Source organism: Parasteatoda tepidariorum, chromosome 6, assembly GCF_043381705.1.
Source record: "Parasteatoda tepidariorum isolate YZ-2023 chromosome 6, CAS_Ptep_4.0, whole genome shotgun sequence".
NCBI lineage: Eukaryota > Metazoa > Arthropoda > Arachnida > Araneae > Theridiidae > Parasteatoda > Parasteatoda tepidariorum.
Genome location: NC_092209.1, coordinates 72,481,320 through 72,504,928, shown reverse-complemented (window position 1 = coordinate 72,504,928; position 23,609 = coordinate 72,481,320). Strand labels below are relative to the sequence as shown.

The window sequence follows — 23,609 nt, the reverse complement described above, 5'->3', positions numbered from 1 at the left end:
CAATTATGGAAATTCTAGGAAATCCGATGAGGACAATAACTTAATTATAATATTAATACTGTTATATAATTAAGCGAAGAATGATTGATGAGAATAATAATTGATTGTAATAGAATAAAATAATAGTAATTGCTTATAGTTATCTTTAAATTACAGGTACAAATATTCGGCAAGTACGAGGGTTACTCTGAAATTTTTGAGATACGCGTAGACGAAAATTTACAAAATAAAAATAACTTTTTAATTTTAAAATACAAAGTATTTTAACACAGCAGACGATTTTTTACTGACTTACTTCAACTTGTTTAGCGTAGAATAAATTTTAAACAGAAGAGAAAATGAAGTTGACGCGAGAACATTTTCGCGCTACGATTTTCTACGATTTTAAAGCAGGATTAAATCAAGAAGAATGCGTTCAACGGTTGCAATTAGTATTTGGTGATGAATCTCCAGCTCGTGCTACTGTATTCAGATGGTTTAAAGAATTTAGCAGAGGTTGCAATTTTCTTCAGGTTGAAGAACGCACAGGAAAGCCGCCGTCGGCAGTAAACCCGGATAATGTGTCTGCCATACGAAAAATGTTAAAGGATGATAATCGCTGTACCTATCAAATTATACAGAAGGAACTTAACATTGGATCCGCAGCCATACACAAAATTATTCATGAAGAATTACATATGAAAAAAGTAGTTTGCCGTTGGGTTCCCCATAATCTAACTGAGCATCAAAAAGAGGAGCGTGTCAGAATCAGTAAAGAAACTCTTAAATTGCTAAATGATGGTGGCCACAGCATCATTTCTAAAATTGTAACTTGGGAAACGTGTAAATACCGTTTTTTAACGTTCCAACGCGTCAAGAAAGCAAAGTATGTGTCTTTGAAGATGATCCCACGCCGACAATGCTGAAAAGACAACGCGCACTGAAAAAAGTGATGTATGCCGCTTTCTGTAACAGTGATGTAACAGCAAACTGGTATACCACTAAATGTCTTCCAGAAATTCTACAAGAAGTGAATGTTAGGGGACTAATGCTTCACCATGACAATGCATCTTCACATACAGCCGGATTAATAGTTCAGTTTCTTAAACAAAAACAAATTAAAGTGATAGAACATCCGCCGTATTCACCTGATCCAGTCATGTGTGACATTTGGTTATTCTTTAATCTAAAAAAGAACTTACGTGGACGTCGTTTTCATTTAGAAGAAGAGATTGATGTGGCTATAAATGCATTTTTTTCATCTATTCCAAGAAATGAATGGCTTGAGGCATTTAATCCGTGGAAAATTCGACTACAAAAGGGCATTGATACTGGAGGGAACTACTTTGAACACACCTAAAATTTTGTAAGTGTAAATTTAAAAACCTAGTTGTATCTCAAAGATTTCAGAGTGACTCTCGTACTAAACTGAACAGGAGTAGAAATTAAAAAAGCTAAGACCCCAGTGACTGAAAGAAATTGCTAGTCTGCATTCATTTTCATTGGTCCGTTTACAAGTTTCTGTTAGGTTTTTTTCTTATAATAAAATAAATTTTAATGAAAAATTACAATAAAGAATGCGAGAATGTATAATGTTACCAATTATGTATAATGTTCCCAATTATGATGAAATATATTACTAATTAGAGACAAAAATACTGACTAAAACACGAAACCGAAAATCAATTATGATATGAAATTAATTGGGTATACTATAAACTACGTCACAGGTCGTGTTATTCCAACTAAATTTAACTAGTAAACAGCATTTTCTGCGAACCTGATTTCTAGCAACAAATAAACATTAAGCGAAGCATGTTGTTACAAGTCGCTACTCGCCAGGTTGCAATTGTATTAGTCTAATTCTTTTTGAAATAATTTATTTTGTTGTTTTATCTAAATTTATGAATTTAGTAAACATATTTAAAACTCAGTTTATTAATTAAACTAAAAGGTTAATGTTATTCCTAGTAAAATTTTCGAAGTGGAAGTAGTTGTGTTTTTTTCATATTATACCCAATTATGACCACTGGCAGCTATTGCATGCTGGTCCAAGTCATATTTCAGTGGTCTTGGACCACCGTTAATTTTGAGATCTGCTGAATATTTCAAATTAATCAGCAGATTATTAAATTTCGATGAAACAGCAATTTTTAGTCCAGTTTGAATGTAATTTTTGTCAATTATTATAAATCTATATCTTATATATGACATTAAATTTTGTACGACTTTTTAAAAGTTATTTTACCGACTGCGTTCGATTGCCCACTATATTCTTTATTTTGACGTAAAAATTTTTATACCTTGTCATTCAAAATTTTTCGACCATAATTAAATTATTAAAAAGAACAATTATGAATAATTATTTTTTGCGTGAAATTACCCTCGGATAATAGAACATAAAAGTTAGTTGCAACAATTTTACGATTCGTTAAAAAGTTCTATCTTGATACATGGTAAAATACGCAAAAGGTAAAATTAATATTCAGATCTCCAGGCTTCTGACCACTCTCTCGATTTAATCATTGGGACCATATTTTTCAGATAGCTGCGACCTACCTTATTTTGAATGTCAAGAATTCGAATTCGTTTAATAAAAGATATGTTTATACAGAGAAAAAGCGTTTTTGAGTCTGATTTTATAACTTAAATTATCGTCTGCGTTAATCAGTTAAACTATTTAAGATTGGGTTCTCTATTCCTGAAGATTGAGTTCTAGTACACTGGTGTGCAAAAATACAGGACGAAGTTGAAAAACTAGCATAACAACAAGGCAGGCAGTTATAGGTCATTGAGGAGAACAATCACGGTAAGGTAGAAAATTCGCATATATGCATCATGACGCACCGGAGAGGGTGTCGTAAGGAAATAAAACGCGCTGGAGGTGAATTTATGTGAATGGGATTGCACAGTATACATCAGTTCAAACGAAGTGAATATTTTGTCACGGTGTAATATGGCCAACAGACAACACAGAGGACGACATCTGGATGAATTTACGCGAGGTCGAATCATTGTGAAGTTGCGAGAAGGTCGAAGTGTGACTGCGGAGTCCGGTATCACCCACAGTATCGTTTCAAGAGCTTGGAACCCATTTCAGAGGACAGGGACAGCTATCCGGCGGTTTAGTAGAGATCATCCTCGCACAATCACGGAAGCGGACGACCGGAATATAGTCCCACAGGTTAGAACGACGGCTGACAGCAGAAGAAATCGCTCAGCACACACAGCAAAGTATCCGCCCGTACGAAGTACAAGCCCGATATCGCGATTTACAGTGGTCAAGAGACTGAACAAGGGTGACCTGTTTGCACTACGGGCAGTACGGTGTGTTCCATTAACGCCAATTCAATGGAGACGCCGTTTAATGTGGTGCCGAGAACACAAACAACTGGACATATGCACAATGGGATCGAGTACTCTTAACGGATGAGAGCAGATTTAGTTTGACCAGTGATTTTGGAAGCACACACATGTAGAGAGAGCGAGGAACACGCAATAACCCCTCAAACATCATCGAAAGAGACTGATTTGGAAGAGGCGGAGTTTTTGTACGGGGCTGTAACATATTTGGTACTCGTACTGATCTATACATATTCCAAGGTGGTTTAGTCACTGGTGCCCGCTATTGTACCAAGGCTCTACTTCCTCATGTGCGTCTTTTTTAGAGGTGCTGTTGGTTCTGAGTTCATCTTCATGGACGATAATGCTACACTTCATTGTCACAGAGGTGTTGGAGAGTGAAGAAGCAACGCAAGAAGCACGCAAGGAATGACCGGCGAGGTCCCCGGATTTTAATCCGATGGAACCCGTGTGGGAATCTCTAGGGAGGCGCTTGGCAACATGTCCCCAGCCGCCAGCACCAATTCCGCAGATGCGATTAGCACTACAACAGGAATGGGCAGCAATTCCTTAAGAGCTTCTTAACAACCTGGTTCTAAGCATGGGCAGACGATGTCAATCCTGCATAGCAGTCAGAGGTGATCATATTCCTATACACTAAAGGCTAGAATTTCCTTGCCTATCTCGTGTAACATTGACTCTTTGGTCATTTGTACAATTGTGTTTTAAGCCTGTATTTCAATAAAGTTCCTTATTGTTTCTGTGGATTAAATTTTTTCAATTTTGCAAATTGTTTACTTTCCCATATTCTTACATTTTAAGTATCCTATGCTATGATTTTTATCGATTTTCAACACAGCTGTTCAAACTTACATTCTCAAGGCAGTCTNGTACCCCCTGAAGACGTCGGCTTCGGTGGTCATATTTTTATTTTATTTCATTTGTTTTGTATTCGAAAAACCACTTTGTTCTTTTATTTTTGCACACCAGTGTATGTGAAAATCCGAGCATTAGATCCGAAGTTAATCAGGGTGTTCAGTTTTTTTTAATTATACACACTGTACATGTACCTTACATCTCTTTTCACTATGTTTAACACTGCCGCACATAATAAATCTGTATAAGCACTGCTTTTCAAAATTAGGAGATTTTTCAGATTTGGTTGATTATCTCCAGAACTAGATGGCAGATTTTCTGATGAAATTTAATATGAATACAGGTTGACATTATATGAATAAAGGAATAATTCAACAGATGTAACACATAGTGTCAAGCTTACAAATGAGCTTATTAAGCTATTATATAGAGATGCTTAAGCTGACGTCACTTATCCATTGAAAATATATTACTGATCAATCAGTAAAGGCTTCTATACTATGCTCGAATTCAGGGGCTCTACAATGAATTACAGATAGCAACCAATAAGTACACCTTTCTATTATGTGAATATGAATCATCCAATAAGAATGGAGCAATGCAAACAACTACTGATTAATTTCTCCACTCAGTGATATAGTTCAGTCTCTGCTTTGGACATCTCCATGCTTCTAAGTTCAGCAGACGCGAAATTTAATCATAAACAAGGCTGAATCTATATATATATTTCTCTTACACGGCGATAAAAAAGAGCCTCATTACAACTCCCCGAATGGCAACGCTAGAAAATCGACCAATCATTGCGGCTAAGAATGTCACATGGTGAGGTGGCTCAACATATAGCGCTTTTAAAAACGGAAACTGAAATAACCAGAGTGTAAAATATTATGTGCTTATGCGCATCGTATTTTTTGTTAAATAATTTATTTATTATATATCAGTTTATAGATGGTAACGAGAAGAGTTTTGTGGTTGCTATGGTGACTATTTAGAATGTAAATTGTTTTTTTGAGTGAGTGTGAGATTTGTTTTTTGGAACTGCGATGCTGTAATTTTATTGTTTAGTTAATAAATCTTCCTTTTATATTAAACGTGATAGTAGTTTCCTTAATTATTTGATTCGAAGTCCTTGGAGTTTTATTTGAGGTCAGTTTATTTTGTATTTTTTGACAAGAGAGAGCATTCTCACCAAACGAGATTTCTTCCGAAATTCAATGTTTTGTTTATGCAGGGTTTTTCCATTGCAATTTCTCTTATTTAAATTTTTAATAGACTTAATTATAGCCAAAATTTTAACCTTTTTAAAGAGATATCAGTTTTAGAAATTTTATCTTAAGATTTTATACTATAGCACATTTCTAATAGGTTTAACGAATTACATGTCATTTATTTGAATTCAAATTTATTTTACTGACTTAGTATTTACTAAAAAGATGTAAATTTAAAAAAAAAAAAGTCGTTATATGGATTTGAATGATTGTTTTGAATTCTTAGAATTTTGTGAATTTGCAATGTATCTAAGTTAGTAGCGAGCGAAGCGAGCTTGGTTTGCGAAGTAAACTTTATAAGATTGCGTAGCAATTTTCGGGGGTTGGCGAGCGTCAGCGAGCAGGGGGCGCAGCCCACTAGTTTTGAATAATACTTAAGTTAAAGATCTAGTTAAGCCTTCATTAAAAGAAGTAATTTTATTCTTAGAAATATTTTGCAAAATTATGTGGGCAACAGTCTAAATTTAACGCGCCATGAAACCACACGTATCTAATATCACGAGATAATCGTAGAACTCATATCAAATTAAATCCTTTCAAGTTTTGCTGTCGTTCCATTCTAAATTTTTACTCTAATAAATAATCAATCATTACTATCGCAGACTTATCAAGTCTTAAAAATTTTTAAGATGGAAAATTTTTCGTAATCAGAATCGGAATTCTCAGGCTACCCAAGTAGTACAATCCACAGAAACGATATCGTAAAAACTTTGAGCATTGAACGTTGTACAATATCGTAGCGAAACATTGTACTATATAAAAATGGACCCCTTTTATAACGTATATTCAATATCGCGAATCAATATTGTTCGATATTGTAAAAACGTTGGGGAACGTCGATCGATATCTCTCAGCATTTCGGATATCTCTAAATTTATATTTTAAATTTATTTTTTGGAATTTTAACAATTTGACGTCATTTTTTGTCTTTTAAATGACTAATTTTGATTTAAGAACACAATAAAGTTTGAAATGAAAAGTTTTACAAACAGACTTTTAATGTGAAATCGACGGGAATCGTACAATATCGTACACACAATGTCGATTTTCGCCAATATTGACAATGTCGATCGATGTAGACTAAAGCTCTTACAATATCCCTGTGCTACTTGGGTAGTGCAAAATCCATGGCAGTTGTTTCAAGCCTCGAAAAGAGTTGGATCATTGAAGAATCTTGGTGTGAACAATAAGATCTCCGAACAGAAAAAACGTCGTTCCAAGAAATCGAAAGGAAAAAAATCAAAGAAGTCCAAGGGAAAAAAAAGGAAAAAAAGGAAGACGTCGAAAAAAGCAATCCAAGAAAGCTGGCGAAGAGTAAAAGTAAAATGCAAAAATATTCGATTAATTTGGACTTACCATTTTAACAGCCACTAAAAAATTAAAATAAATATCTGAATGTAAATTTGAAATAAGCTTTTGCTCGAGTCTTAGAATGTTAAGATCTTAACTTATCTCACTGTACTTTGTTTAACTATTAAGTAGCATACTGTACTTTAAAAGTATTTCAATTTATTAGCTTAAGTACCAAATGCATGACAATTTTCTAATATTTTTATCGGTTATTAGTTAAAAATACTTAAAAAGGTTTGTTCTCATCTAGGTACTGCTGCCATTTCTTTTTATTATGGTAAAAAAAGGGATACCTCTATGCGTCGATCAACCTTTCAACAAATAACTAAGCCTCATTGGCGTTAATAATGATAGGTCTTCAAAACAATTCACAGCCTAATGATTTACAGCTTTCAAAAACGGAAAGTGCTAAAAAAAATAGTAAATAAAGAAAAATTGAGTTTTCAAGAAAAACCCAATCCAAACGAGAAAGAAAGTACAAACTTTGATGTAACTATAAATTAAAGAACCTGTCTGTGCTATACAAAAAGAATGCCAAAAAAATAACATTTATGGAAACATCGTGAACTTTAATTCGCCAAATAGATTATATTAGTTACGACATTCTTTCTCAAATCTCTCTTAGATTATACGCAATAAACTGTACTTTTCGGTTACCCCGGCGCAAGAAAGTTCAATTATTTTTATTTAATTAAATTTTATTTTATTTAATATGTTTAAAAAAATTAATAAAATAGAAAATTTTAAAAAACCGTTTGTGGAGGTCTATATTTCTTGGCGACATTTCGATTGCTCCCGGTTAACCGATAAATACTAAACAGATATTCAGTTAGCAGTTTAACAAAATAATTATAATTAGTAGTTTTATGCAACTTGAAGTAAAAACTATTCCCATAGAAATTTAGACTTCATATTCGGAGTGCGAGAATAATTTACACAATTTATATCTGCTTAATTAATAAATAATACGTTACTTATATTTATATAATAAAATTGCCAGTAACATACTTTAGTTAATATGCATATTAAAGTCAATGCAAACCATAATTTTATAACCTTAATTGCTAACTGCTTAAATGTTAACCACTGAATTGACAAAGATTTTTAAAATATATATCAATGGCGAAACACCCTGCGTATGTAGTTCAACTATTTTTTAAAAATTTTTAATTATATTTAATTTTTTTATTTAATTTAGTTTTTTTTAATTTATTTTTTTAATTTAATTTTATGCGTTTAAAAAAATAAATAAAACAACAGATATAAAAAAAAGTTAGTGGAGGTATACATTTTTTGGAGATTTTCGATTGCGCCCGGCTTATCGAAAAGTAAAAAAATATTTTTATTTGATCACTTTATCTAATACTTAGAACTGTATATCTAGTATTGTATGGCTAGCACATTCTCAGAAAAATTGACTTAATTTTGAACCATAATATGGAACCAGTGAATCATAATATTGTGCAAATTTGTTCTAACTTTAATAGAATGTTAAATTTGAAAATGTTCTTATGCAATTTGAGTCAAGTTTAAGAAAAATTGATTAGCATGATGTTATAATTCAACCCGGCCTCTATTTTGCGGAAAATTGGTTCAAAATTATGTTTAAAAATGACCCAAAATTGCAAATCTATAATTTGTCACTATTTTGACACATTTGCAGTTAAAACCAACATAAATATTATGAAAACTGGAAGAGTGTTTCATAAAATACAAAGTATCAATCTGGTTAATAAATACCCAGTCTTTAAAAACATATTTGCCACATTTTACTATTATTTGCTTTAATGTTTTATCGTTGAATTTAAGAATAATTTTTTTAGCTATAGTAATAAAGAATAACACTAGCGCCATCTTTATATTTGCTTTGGTAAAAATAGTGAGCAAGGAAAACTCAAACAAATGATTTTTTGGGTGCTTATTCTTTTCGGGGCGCCTTGAAAATATTGCCAAACTATTAACAACGAGAGTGGTGTTTAATTGTGGTATTAAGTGCTATGGTAATGTGTACCTCATATACTGTGCTAATGAGTTTTTTAAAGCACTTCCGCAATGGATAATTATCTATTAAGTACTACTTCTTTCAAAAAGTGTAATCTAGATCCTAATCTCGAATTATTAATTTACTGAGGAGGTATAAAGTTTTCAATAGCTTCCAACATTGATGAAAATGTTTTCCTTTTCTTTTAATTCGTCGCCGTCACATAAGCTCCCACAAGTACAATTATCAATTTAGTTGCAGACATTTTAATATTTATTCCTTGGCGAAACAAGTAAAGAACGAAAACCTATTTCGCCAAAAGAGAGTGATGCCGATAGTTTTATTTTCTTTCTTTGAAAAGTTTAATTTGGATTTTACAAACTCTTTTTTTTTAATTTGGTGAAAGAGAAAACTCACATCAATATATATTTATATAGTACTATAACAGTGGAGCCATTTTAATATTATTTACCTCGGCGAAACAAGTAAACAACTAAAACCTATTCGTCAAAAGACAGTGATGCCAATAGTTTTTTTTCCCTCTTCTATCTTTGAATAAGTTGAATATGAATTTTTCATGCTCATTTATTTCTTTGGTTTAAGTTATTCAGTAAGTTTCTTTAGTTTAAAGTGATTTTTAAACTAATCGAATCATGTAATGAAACAAATTGCACCTTTTTTTTAAAGAAGTCACAATTCTGTCATTCGTGTATATATATTTTTGCATTAATTTTTTTAGTTTATTCGGTAATCACAATCTTAATTACGCATCAATTCTATGTTTCGTCAACGCATAGCTAAAGTTATCCAATCAGACAAGCGGTTGTGTCATTGGGAAACGTAGGCAGAAAGTTCACTGACATTAATTACTTCATAAGATCGAAAGATAAAAAATATTTTTTAATGAATTTTTTTTGCTAAAATAAACTTTTTCCCCACCCTTTACTCTAAAATAACTTATCAATTCATTTAATTTACTTTATTATTGAGTGAAAAATTTGCATCATGATATTGCAAATAATACACCTAAGAGTAATTTAAAAATGAATAATTTTTTGTTCAATTATTTACAGATATAACAAAGAAATTTCACCTACATTTATATCAAGGGTAATTTATTTACTTTTAGGGTAAAAATTTATTATTTTACAACGCGTAAAAGATAACGAAGACGGGGTTCAGAGAGTAAAAAATAAACTACAGCGACGTAAACTACGGTTTCGTTTTTTTACGAGCACATAAATTAAAGACATAAAACCTACACTAAATATTTGAGATTTATATATGTTGAAAAAAAAAATTTTTTTTACAAGACACATAATTTAATAGTTTTAAAATGTTTTTTTTCTGGATACGTAACAATTTACAACGAGTAAAATTTCTACCACAATGTATGAAAATCATAAGGATATATTATTTAATAAAAATGTTTTTAAGTAATAGCAATCTTTAATATTAAATTTAAGGAGCTTTTATTTTTCCACACAATTTTTGAGATCAGTATTTCATCATAAATATTTTGATTGAATTTTAATGTTTGCAAAAGTACTTTATAAGTACTGTGACATTTTTAAAGTTACGCTCAGAGGCTAAGTTGGACATTTTGGTACATTTAAGGTAAGTAACTGGTAGAGAAAAATATTTTGAACCATACAAAATGTGTCATTTTCACCGATATTAACACTTTCAATCATTTATTTATAAAAAGTACATGTCAATGTTATTTAATAATAGTCATCATTCATGTTAATATTTAGACGTTTAATTTTTATAACTATTTCAGTATGCAACGCTCATCTCCCCACATCTTTCGGCAAGCATGCACAATTTTTTACGGTATTTGCGTATTATCCCGTCGACCATTTTCGCCAACATCGCACCAGAGTCATTTTGGTATTTTTTAAATCTATTATATAATAGTAATTAATAGTAAGAAATTCACAAAATACAAATATAACTTATAGCAAAAAAATGAGTTATTTAAATTTGAACAATTTCAAAATTTATTTTCAAATTTAGCGAAAATGGTTGACGGGATAGTACTAATTCTACTTATTCAAAAATTTCGAAATTATGCATGTTATTAATATTTGCAAGAAAAAACATTACTTCCGAAGTATCAACTCCAAGTGTTTCACAGAATTAATTACTATGTTACAGTTTAATTTTTTTAATCACAATTTTAATTTAGACGAAGCTTAAAAAAAAATAGGTACTTTTTTGTTAGCTGAGCGCAAGCGAAAAGTTGCCCAAAATATGCAATCTTCCGTCAACTTTTTTTTAAATATTTTTTTAAAATTTTATCTATTTTTTAAACACGCAAAAATAAAGTAAAATAATAATGAAAACAAAAATATTTCACTTTCTTGCACCGAAAAGTACCGAAAAATAATCAATTACTTCATAATTTTTCGATTTATTTTACCTTTATGTAAATTTTTTTATATATGTATATATATATATATCCTGAGCCATTAAGTTCGACTTTTCAAATTTAATCATATCGTATTACACTAGTTTTATTCGATTTTACATAATACACATGATGCATTTTATATAATATAGATAATACATATGATAGACATAATAGTATTAAACAAATGTCGGTTAACTATATTAAAGTATTTTATTAAAATAAATGCGGTGAACTAGCAGGTGGCAGAACTGCCTAGTTATTTTATAAAATAATTTTTTTAAAAATTCTTGCAATGAATTTTTTCCTTTTCTTTCAAGAACATAAATAATGCTAAAATAAAAAGGGCACCTTAAAAAGGTGCCCTTTTTGTTATAAACTTTTACCCGTTATTTATCAAATTAATTATGCATCACATTTCAATAACTTTGGCATCACAATAATAGCTAGGTATCTATTGAAGAAATGTATTATGTTATTTTCAAGTACGAATATTTTAGTCATCTGTATTTTATTGCAAAGAAGAGAATTAAAAGTCTACAAACATTTAGGCTTTCAAAATTTCTTCAAATGGCGTCTTTTAAGACGTTGCCAACGAGAAAAAGACGAAAACTGTATTAATTAATTATCTGCTCTGGGACTTGAATTTCATTCATTGGATTATTTCTGTGCAATGCTCAAAGTTCTTTGGCTCAACTTATGTTTTATGCATTGCAATTCGAAAAGAAGTGAAGTGATTATGCCTAACCATGTGACTTAATTAAATCAGATTTAATTGGATACCTGTAAGCGTTGGTACGTGTGTGTGTTGAACTTGATTGGCTTCTGTATCGGCAAATGCCACGATTTACCTATGATGATGTTCTAGCAGACATCCAATTGTATAAATTTTCGTTTTCTTTTTATTTATTTATTTTATTTTATTTTTTATGTAATTGAGGCATTGTTATACGAATGGGAAAGAAACAAATTTGGCCTCTTTTCGGTGGCTGTGTTTGACTAACATTTGAATTGTATATTTACAAAAACTACAATCCGCTCTTTTGGATGTATAGCATCAATTTTGTTTTTCAGCAAAACTATATTTTGTATAATTTTAATAATATTTGGCTTTCATTTTTTTATTTTCTCATTTTCTGTTATACCTGCAGTAGTTATGAAATTTTTTCAGAAAGAAGATGGTTTTGTCGATTATAATGTATATGAATATTATCATATAAATATTTATATTAAATAAGTCAAGGCACGGTTAGGTTTTGTTTAAAGCTAAACCGGTAGGCTACTTAAGGCCTATGATAGGCTACATAAAGAAAAATTTACTATGCATTAAAAAATGTGTACTACCACTTATTTCATGCACAAGGTGTTTTTCAAACATAGACCACTTTCTGTGACAGGATGTAAATGAGTTAACCTTAAAAACAAAGCTTTTTTTTTTATTTCTAATGCAAGGTCGTCAGATTTTTCGCATTTCAACTATACATTTACAGCATAATATGTGTATAGTGTCAATTAAAACATTGAAAATTTATGAATATATTAAAATATTTTGCAATTATTCGTAATTAAAAATGTCCCTTATGCTACAGTTTTTTTTTAAAAACAACTTCAATTTTTTTTTATAAAAAAATTTGGTCACAAATATACTTAAGATGTCTTGACCAAATAAATTTTAACAAAAACGTTTTTAAATATAGAGAGGGTTAGCCAAGAAATAATAATAATAATTAAAAAAAAATCTTGGCAAAGCAAAAATACTAGTACGCAAAGTTATTTCCAAACAGTTCTTTTCCAATTTTATGCTCATTATTTTATTGCATATGTTGATGGGGCAAAATTTTACATAATGCTTATAATAAAAGTAAATACAACATTTTTTCTATTTCAATAATTTTAAAATGGTTAATAATTCATGCACAAGCTTAAATATGTTTATTATTAAATGTCATTTTATAAGGGTTTTTTTATAATGAAGGAGCACCAATTTTAGTTCTTAACCATTCATTAGGAATAGTAATCAAATTCAAAAAGATAATAACAGAGAATGATACTAAGACAGGATAAATAATTCAGTCAAAAAACGATAAATATGGGAGTTAATTTAATTTTTATAATTTTTTTGGAGCTACTAGTCAAATTCAAAAGCATAATAACAGAGAATGATATTTAGAAGGAATAAATATTTCAGGTAAAGAACGTTAAATACGAGACACTGAAATATTTTACAGGTAAAAATTACTTTTATAGGTTTCATTTTAATTCTTAATTAATTAATTTCATTTATTAATTAATTTCATTAATTCTGATGATAACGAAAGAAATCTGGATTTGTTTTGTTAATTAAGTATTCAATTATATGAATTTCCTATCTAATAAGAAAGCATGGACACATACATACCTTTCAACATTTGATGTTTATGCGAAATATATCTTTTAGCAGAAGTGAATTAAAGTCAAATTTTTTAAAACAAACCTTTTTATGATCATTTGCTAATGTGACTCCTCGCTTAAATTTTTTGGCGCTCTAATAGAAAGCGAAAATATATTTTGGTATTTTTTAATTATAAAAACAGTCTAAGTTACTAAAAAATCTGTTAGATTATCGATGTTATATTTGTACTGAAATGTAAGATCCAAGAAAGAAATTAAATTTTTTTTTTTCATTCCTATTCAAATTGACAAATAAAATTGATTTTATTTGACAAATTGATTTCATGAATTAAAGATGAATTGATTTTGTGAATTAAAGAAATTTCAATGATGAATAACTGTTTCTTTTCAATCTAAATAGCTGCAACTGAGTGCGAATTTGAAGAATAAGTGTTTGGAAGTGAGCCATGTTTGGAAGATTTTACCTTTAACGCAGAAAAAGACATCAGTGTCTCAAGTAATATTTCATAATTAACAATTATTAAAATACTAATCATAAATTTTTTTACTTATTTTGACAGAAAATAAATCCAAATACTGAAAAAAAGCATGAACAATGTGTTAAATAATATCCTCAAAATCTTTCGTATAATAATATCAAAATCCCATATAATCCAAATCTTTAAATTCATCATATTATCAGTCCTTATTATTACTTCTTATGATCGTTCTCTAGTTTCCATTCAAGTTGAACTATTATATCTTGTAATCGAGTTTAAGTGGTCAAATTATATGATTCAATTTAGTACATATTAAGTCTACAACGAATTTGATTTAGATCACGGCTCAAAGCGCTCCAAATTATCTAACAGTAGATATGCATTTAAAGACTTACTTCTAAAGTAAAGTTATCCACGTTTTGGCTTCCCGTCTTTGGTTTGGAGGAGGGAATGAGAGCTTTGGGTCTACAACCACCGTAAATTTGAGATTGCTGTTGAGGACCTTCGACCTCCGGATCTCGGAATGAGAGTCTTTTCTTTTGTTTCTGCTGCTGCTGTTTTATTTGTTTATCCTGTAGAGTGAATTTAAGTCCAGTTCTATTCATCTCTTAAGTGAAGTGTTCCTGAAGGGCAAGTGCCTGCTTCACATGGCCACCTCTTGGGCCAGCGTGCAGCAGTAAGGGACAGGTGGAATGGTTCACGATTTCGTGTGGCTTATCTCTACTTCTTCTCCGGTTAAACGGACCTTGCCGATCCATCGAGGTATGGACAGGTTGATCAGCACAGGTGAGTTCGTTTAGTTAAGGGATGAAGCTTCAGCATGATGCTTGAAGAAATTGTTGATTCTGAAAAATGGAAGAACTATATTAATGATTTTAACAAAAATAATTTATTTGATATAGAAAGCTATACATATACATACATTCATACATAAGTTATAATCAGCATGGGGCGTAAAGTAATTGTTAATTCGGAAAATGGTAGAACTATATCTGCGATTTTAAGACATATAATTTATTTGACATAGAAGACGTTACATATGCAAGTTTCAATCAGTATGGTGTTGACGTAATTGTTGATTCGAAAATAGAAGAACTAAGTCAAGGGTTTTAAGAAAAATAATTTATTTGACATAGAAGACGTTAAATATGCATACATTAATACATAAGTTATAGTCAGCATGGTGCGTAAAGTAATTGTTTATTTAGAAAATGATAGAACTATGTTGATTATTTTAAGAGAAATAATTTATTTGATAGAGAAAACGATACATACGACAAAAATGCTAATTGTTAATGATTTTAAGAAAAATAATTTAGTTTACATAGAAGACGATACATATGCTTAAGTTCATATGTAGGTTTTAATCAGCATGGTGCTTGACGTAATTGTTGATTCGGAAAATAGAAGAACTAAGTCTATGGTTTTAAAAAAAATAACTTGCTTGAGAGATAATACATATGCATAAATACATATCTGAGTGGTGCTTGACGTAATTTTTGTTTCGAAAAATAGAGAAGAACTTTATCAATGATTTTAATAAAAATAATTTATTTGACATAGAAGACGATACATATGCATAAATTCATATGAATTTTTTTATCAGTATGATGAGCGAAGTAATTATTAATTCGAAAAATCGTGCAGCTATGTCAATGATTTTGACAGAAACAATTTATTTGACTTAGCGATATATATGCATAAATTCATATGTAAAATATTATCAGCATGGTTCTCGATGTAGTTGTTGATTCGGTAAATTGAACTATATCAATAATTTTGAAAAAAAAAATTTATTTTACATTGACGATATATATCCATAAATTATGTGTCAAATATTTTCAGCATGGTGCTTGACGTTATAGTGGATTCGGAAAATAAAAGAACTACATCAATGATTTTAAGAAAAATAATTTCGTTGGCATAAACGATATACATGCATAAATTCACATGTAAACTATAATCAGCCTGGTGGTTGACGTAATTGTTGATTCGGAAAATAGAAGAACTATATTAATGGCTTTAAGAAAAACAATTTATTTAATAGAGAAGAAGGTATTTGCATAAATTTAAATACACTATTAATGATTTTGATACTTCTACTCCAACATGCGTCAATCAAATCTTCAATTTCCGAATTTGCATTTTGTAGGAATTTTTATTTGGATGGAAAATGCTATGATGGAACTTTGGAAAATGCTTTGTATTAAAAAAAAATAATCTGTTTTCAAAACATTTGAATTCTACACAAAATCGTGTATTTATATCAGAAAGAGAAGGAAGGACCGTAGATGAAAATTGATTAAACTTTTTAGTTTGTTTACGAACGGCATCGTTAGAACGGTTTGGAGTGGGCTCCAAAAGATCCGTGTCAGGGAACTGACCCAATGTCTGACAAAAAGACAAGCGATTAAACAAAAATAAAGACACAAAATATTTACAATGAAACTAACTAGATCAAAGCTTCTCACACATGACTTTTTAAAATTTAAATGTAAACTAAATTTAGAAAATATAAACTAAATTTTAAAGAAATTATGTGGCTTGCTAACATTTCACAATATAAATTAAGTATAAAAGTAGAATTTAATAATACAAAAGTTGGATGCAATTCTAGTGCGTTAAACGGAACCGTTATACAATTAATCGTGCATCGCAAATCGCAACGAACAATTTGTTGGAATCCTAACCAACCATTAAAATGAACCATATTTTAAGTGAAAATGAAAAATTATATTGTTCAAATCAAGCACGTAGTAAAGATAGCAGAAAATTCGCATATTATAATTCTATATATATAGCCAACGCGGGATCTGATACTTCGACTTCTTTTAGATTCTGAAATTTATTCAATAAATCAAGATTAAACGTGGACTTATATTGTCATGATCATTTAACGAAAATTTGTAAAGGCTTGTTTTTTCTTTAGATATCAAGCATCGATAGTTCTTTTGTATTAAAACCTAAAATGAAATTTCAGTTCTAAAGTACTGGGTAAAATAAAACTTTACTGAGAAATGAAAACATATTTCAAAATGTTAACAGATGTAAACAAAACTATAAAAGAACGTGGAAAATGAAAATTTGAAACCATTATTTATTGCTAAAAAATCACTGATATCGCTCGATATTTAAAAATAGTGACACGTGGACGCCGCTGCTTTAAGTGTTCACCTTAGCGTTGCACTTTGCTCAACGGCTGCGAAAACTACAAGATTTAGTAACTTGAAATTACTAGGGTGTGTAGAAAATAGTACAGGGATTAAGATGGAATAAAAAAATTAACATCCGACTATTAGTTCGAGAATTACTAACTGTTAAACTTATTGGAAAAAAAACTATACGGGAGGCTGCTCTAAAGGCCACAGGAATGCAACTACTGACTAGGGAAACTAGGGAAGTGTGACTCACAAATTTTGAAATAAACTAGTGGGGTGTCTGCCTTATGAAGAATAATTTTAGGGGGCAACATTCGTTTCGGCCCATAGAAGGTCCTATAAGAGATAAAAATAATTCTATAGATAGAAAAATCGGTATTTTATTACTTCAATGCAGACTATTAGTTATTGTAACTGTTTCATTCTCCAATTAATTTGTAATTAATTGGTTAATTAATTAATTTGCTAATTAATCAATTAATTAGAAAATTAATTAATTAATAATTATTAGTTAATTGGTTTGCAATTACATACTCCAATTAATTTGGAAAATTTTTNTTTACTTTTGTTTTGGTAGTTAGTTAAAAATAATTTAAAGACAGAATTAAAAATACTCAATATACATTACTGTTGCATACATTTTACTGCAAGTGGGGGGCGCGATGAAAATTATGATTGAAAACTGGGCCGCGAATACTGAAAGGTTGAGAAACGCTGAACTACAGAGTTAAAATTTGGCATGCTGATAAGGCCATATATGTTAATGAACATAACACAGAGGTTTTTTCGGTGTCCCAATTTGTTTGATAGTTATTGCTATATTAAGTAATTTTTTGTGAGTTTGTTCTCAATTATTTCTATTTTACAGTTACATTTTGTGCTTTGCTGAAAATCTCTAATGCTTAGAAACTTGAAATTACGTAGGACTATTTTGAATTATAGCATTAGCGAGAAGTTTTTTTTTTCTCCCAAAATTCCGATTTGTTAGAAAGTTATTGCAATTTCAACTGCTCTTTCGCATTTCTCTTCCTTAGAGGAATAATTATTTACTTAATGCCGTAGAAAAATTCTCTCTCTCGCAAATTTTATTTTAAAGCTAGTCCTTTACTCACTTGGTAACAAAAGTAACAAAAAGGAATTAATAAAAAATAAGAAAGGTTAGATGTTCGTCAGTTATAAATCTTAATATTTGTATCAAAATTTTTAAAACTATAAAGACTGAAGAGATATAACTGTTTCCAACGCGAATTGTTTGTTATATGATATTTACCTTACTCCTGACTGAGGTTCTCTCCATTAACAGCAGATGGCAGAGGCGCTTATAACTTCCTCTTGATGATACGAATGCATTGATTTACACTAATCTGAGCGGCTATGACGTCATAGGAGGATTGCAAGACTTCCGGTTTTATTTTGTTTTAAATTTTTCTTAGGAAACTGAATGAATAAAGTTTTCGTTTTATATTGTCAATAAGTAAAATTACTTCTTATTTATTACTGCTTATTCTGTCACATATTCTGTATTAAGTTTATTTATTTTGCACGTACATTTGATTATTTTTCAAAACCAGGTATCCTTTCATTTCGTTACGATTAACAACTTAATAAAACGCGCTTACATAAAATTATAAATATTATACATTTTCTTAACAAAATGATAATTTTTTAAACAGAATTTTAAGAAAAAATACTTTTGAGAAGATCAAGGGAGGAGAGCAGTTTATTTCCATTAAAGCTGATTCTGAGAAAAAAACGAATTTGCACACAAACAGGAACCATTTTTCCACAGCATGGCCTATCTTCATGCAGTAATAACTCTCGGGAAGGTGAGGGTACCGATTTTCCATATAGTTGATTTGCCAAAATTAAGTCCTCAAAATGCAACAAATGACAATACAAAAGTAATTTTTTGTAAAAAACGGGCTTAAACTGTTCCTCCTCCTTGATCTTCAATGATAAATGAAGAGCAACCACGGGGGTTGGAGAGCGAAGCGAACAGGATGCGGTGCCTTCTAGTTAGTTTAAAAAAGTTTCAATTGTTCTAATCTAATCCATATATCATTAAAACTCAATAAACTACAAAAAATATTAGAAACTTTAGACATCAGAAATGTCCCGGTACTTTTAACACTTCTTATTAGTGAACCGTTGCCTTTTGACACTAAAATACTGCAAGTCAACATCAAACCTAACATTAAATAGTGTGCGTGTGCGTAGGGGGTGCAATATATAGAAATTCTGAACAAATCATCAAGTGTCTCAACTTTCAAAGAGTTTCTGCAAATTGCCTTCAGTCTACTGCAACAGCTGAAGCCTCTCTCGTAAGAATCTGCGATCACGGGAAGAATAGCGCGAAAATGATATGATCTGCAGCATATTCGAGAATCTCGCCGAACATTCTTCATTGTTAAAATTTTCCAGGATCTGAGTCAATGTTAATGGAGAAAACATAAACTTGAATTTTGTTTACTCAACTAATACGATATCCACTTGTTCGTTAAATATATTTGGGTTTAAATAGATGGAATTTTGTAGAAGATCCTAATAGATGGAAATAGTCGGGGGGAAACCCAAACTCAAGAATATTTTTTTTTCTGCAAAACCAACCCAAGGCGTTACAAACATGCAAAGAAGTTAACATATCTGTAGATTGCAGTTTTTCTGTATTGCACATTTTTTCGTATTTGATTAATCTCCCTCTTAAAGTCTGAAACTATTCCTCGCCCTTTTTAATGTTTGTACACTGAAAACTCACAATTCAATATGGTAGTTTGATTTTAAAAACTACATTTTGTAAGTTAGGACCTTCTCTCCAGCCTTATTACATATTTACTTAAGACTTTTCTGCTTGCCAAACGATAATATTTTGTAGTCGAATTTGTAAAAATTCCTAACTAATGAATCAAAATGATCTTTCAGCTTTGAAATATTGTACTTAAGCTAAAAATGACTATTTTTTTATTCAATTCTACGTGTCCTAGATAGAAAAATTTGACCTCAGTTAACATTCAGATGTTTGCTGATGGCGTCTTGTGTCATTGCCGCTTTTTGGACAAATAATCTTAATTGTAACGTAAGAATCTTCTACAGATTCATAATTATCCCTAAATAATATGATTATTGTTATATTATTGTATGATAATTATTATCTCTAAATAATAAATGAATGGGTCAGTTCACCGAAAAAGTGAAATCAAAACTTTTGAAGGCCAGGAACTTGTTTCAGGTATAATGTTAATTGAATTTAAGCACAGTTTTAAATTTAAATTCAAAGCATATTCGAATTAATTTAAAAGAGATTTTGAAGATTCAGGTAAGTCTGACATTCTTTAAAATGTACATTAATCAAGATCTTTAAACGTTGATTGATTTCGTGATGAACTAAAGACGTTGCCAACTTTTGGAGAAATGTAATTCCTCCAAAATCAGACACGCAACGTATGTTGATTAAAGAGAAAAGTTCTCTGACACCTTAGTGACCTGTGTGTGTTAGTAGATTTGGCGTCCAGCCATCCGCCAACGAACACAACCTTTAGTTCTTTTGGCACTTTTTTTTTCGAATTGATGAATATGAAGTCGTCTGTTATTTTGAACATTCTGGAACAAATATTTGGGGCAATAGAGGCTTATAGTACTCGAATGACGTCAAGACGACAGCTGAAAACTTCCCATTTTCTTCTCTGCCACAAACGTGAGAGCAAGAAAAGAATGTTTGTCAAAGAAAAAGAAATCTTTCTTCAAAAAACGTAGCAATAACACCTGTTTCGTATTTTGAGACAGCAACATCTATGCCAAAGGCTGAAACAACATCAGAAGTAACAGGTTAAAATAGAATATGAGATATTTCTTTCTTCGGTATTTATGGTTCGTTGCTTCCCTACACGTGTATATTGTCACTCCGAAGTATCTCTCTAGTTTCTACGTGTTTACTGTAGCCAAATTACATGTTTATATTGAGTAAAATTATACACGTTTTTTATTTATTGCTTTCTCAAGATTCTACATTCCATTTCAAAATTTTGCATTATCATTAAAAGATATAAAGTGGTTTTTCCTTTTGTATGTCAATTGTTCATTTTTACACGTTTATTGATGTTCCTAAAGATAAAGAGTGAGACACCAGAACAAGCTAAAACTATAGATTATGGGCAAGTATTTGAAATTAATAATCATAGTGATTCATACGCTAGAATTATAGATTATGGGGCAAGTGTTTGAGATTCGTAATCATTGCTTCCTTACACTTGTATATTGTCCGTCACTCCTAGGTATACTATCTGGAAAGTACGCGAAGAGATTATAGTGAGGTTGAAAGTTTCGCTCATTTTGCTGTGATGTTTTTCTCTTGTGTTGACTAGATACTGAAGTTGTCAACATAAAAAGACTTTGTTAAAATGTCAATTGTCTCTTTCCCATCTTGGTGGACTTGCTTCGAGGATTGTATTGATTAATACAACAGACAAAAGAACATGATAGTCCAAAGACTACTCTCTAATGCCGATAAAAAAATAAAATTGTTTCTTTTCGAAATCTTCCCACATGAAAAATCTTAAATAATCACTTGTCTTCTTTTGCCATTGAAATGGGTTGGAGCAGGGCCGTTTTATCCATTAGGCACTGTAGGCAACTGCCTAGGGGCCCCGCCACGTTCAGAGGGGCCCTGTGCTACAGAGAAATAAAATTGACAATGTTTCTTAAACAGTAAAAATTTAGTTCGAAATTTCAATGACGATTGTCTTGCTCTGTACATTACATCGACGCTATTTTAGTACATTTCTGAACGCATTCCAAATTAGATATTAATATTATGGTAGTTAGTTCATATATAACGCAGTAATATAATCGCAAGCAATTTTATCGCGGTAATTTTAACGCCGACTAATCAGATGACTATACAGCAAGAGCAGCTTTTTTAACACAACACGCTTGAAAAACGCGCAAAATTCTACGTTGTGAATGCACACTTACTGTTCTGGTACCTACCATAGGTATGTATATTCTATGGCCAAGCTACCAAACAGAATGTAAAAATAAGGTTGGCAGTACTGGTTCTTTCGTCGCATGACTGGGGAATTCCCCGATCCGCTAAATACATACGTTGTACTGTGTCATAGACAACATTTTTGAAACATTTTTAATGTAATCGTTGAATTTTCACTTCGTGCAATTTGTTTGCGAGTTTTACGGCTGTGAATGAAAAGAGAGTTTTACACTTTGTGTTTCAAAACTTACGAATTTAGAGCTAACTTAGCTCTAAATTAGTAAAAAACAGCGTAATTATGAATAAAGTGTTGTGTTAGCGAAAAAATATATTAGGAAGTTAGAAGACGGTAGGGGGGGGGCGAGACTAGCATTGCCTAGGGGCCGCGACATGCATAAGCCGGCCCTGGGTAGGAGAGCTTTTTAAATGTCAGATACTGCACCAATGCAATTCATTCGAAATCGCATCAAAAGTGATGGCATTTCTTCAAATAGATTGGGGCCCTTTTTTTCCAGACAATCGTTTAATGGAGGAGAGCCTTTCTCGTGTGAAAATGCATCGAATACTGGCCTTACTTGAGCTGTAGAATGTTCTTTAAAAACTCCTCTACGTGATAGGTAATGAGAAACGTTCTAAATTTCAGACTGTGGAACCAATGCACTTATTTCAGAGTCTTCCCATTCCTTGAAAACAGAATAGAAAAACAATTTTTAATTTCGGGAACCCTTTGGCAAAATATACATCGGGAAGTCAAGTGTCAGAGACTCATCGCGTGGTTGCCACACAGTGTCTCTCTAATTTCAATGCAGCCAAATTGCCTGCTGATTGTCCAGTGCGCATAAAAAATAAACGGACCACCCTGGATATTTTTTGATCTAATGATTGGATCTTCACGTTCTAGGACTCAATCTTAATGGTTCGAATTAGGGATTCAAATATGATAGTATAGGGATTCAAATATGATAATTAATTACTGCAAACATTATTTTAAGCTTGGAAATCAGACACAAAAACGTACTTTCTCTGAATAAACATACCTTTTATTCGAAGGACTCCGATTTCTGACCCCCAAAACATAGAGAGAAGCCGCAATCTGGGAAATATGGTCTCAATAGTTTGGTCTGGAGAGCTGTCCAAAGTTTGGATGCTAATTTTAACCCTTTGTTAATTCTACTTTTTGCGTATTTCCCCGTATCTCGAGAACTATTAAAGCAAATTGAAAAATTTTAGCACACAATTCTAAAATTCGTTTATCCAAAGATAATAACTTTTAGTAAATATTTATTACTTATTATTTGTCATGGTGAGTAATATATATATATAGATATTTTGAAACTTTAAAATCAAAATTTGAACATTAAAATTGCGTTTCTCAATATTTTTGATCGTGT

At 31.0% G+C, this 23,609-nt stretch overlaps 1 protein-coding gene across 1 annotated transcript in view; it reads right to left on the bottom strand.

The window, feature by feature from the left end:
- Positions 1–23,609, bottom strand: part of LOC107454107 (methylcytosine dioxygenase TET) — a 66,601-nt gene that overhangs the window by 19,278 nt on the left and 23,714 nt on the right. The window contains exon 2 of the mRNA XM_071181846.1: positions 14,475–14,924. Within this exon, the coding sequence (XP_071037947.1) occupies positions 14,475–14,684 (210 nt within the window). The 5' untranslated portion in view covers positions 14,685–14,924. The remainder of the gene's footprint in view (positions 1–14,474; positions 14,925–23,609) is intronic.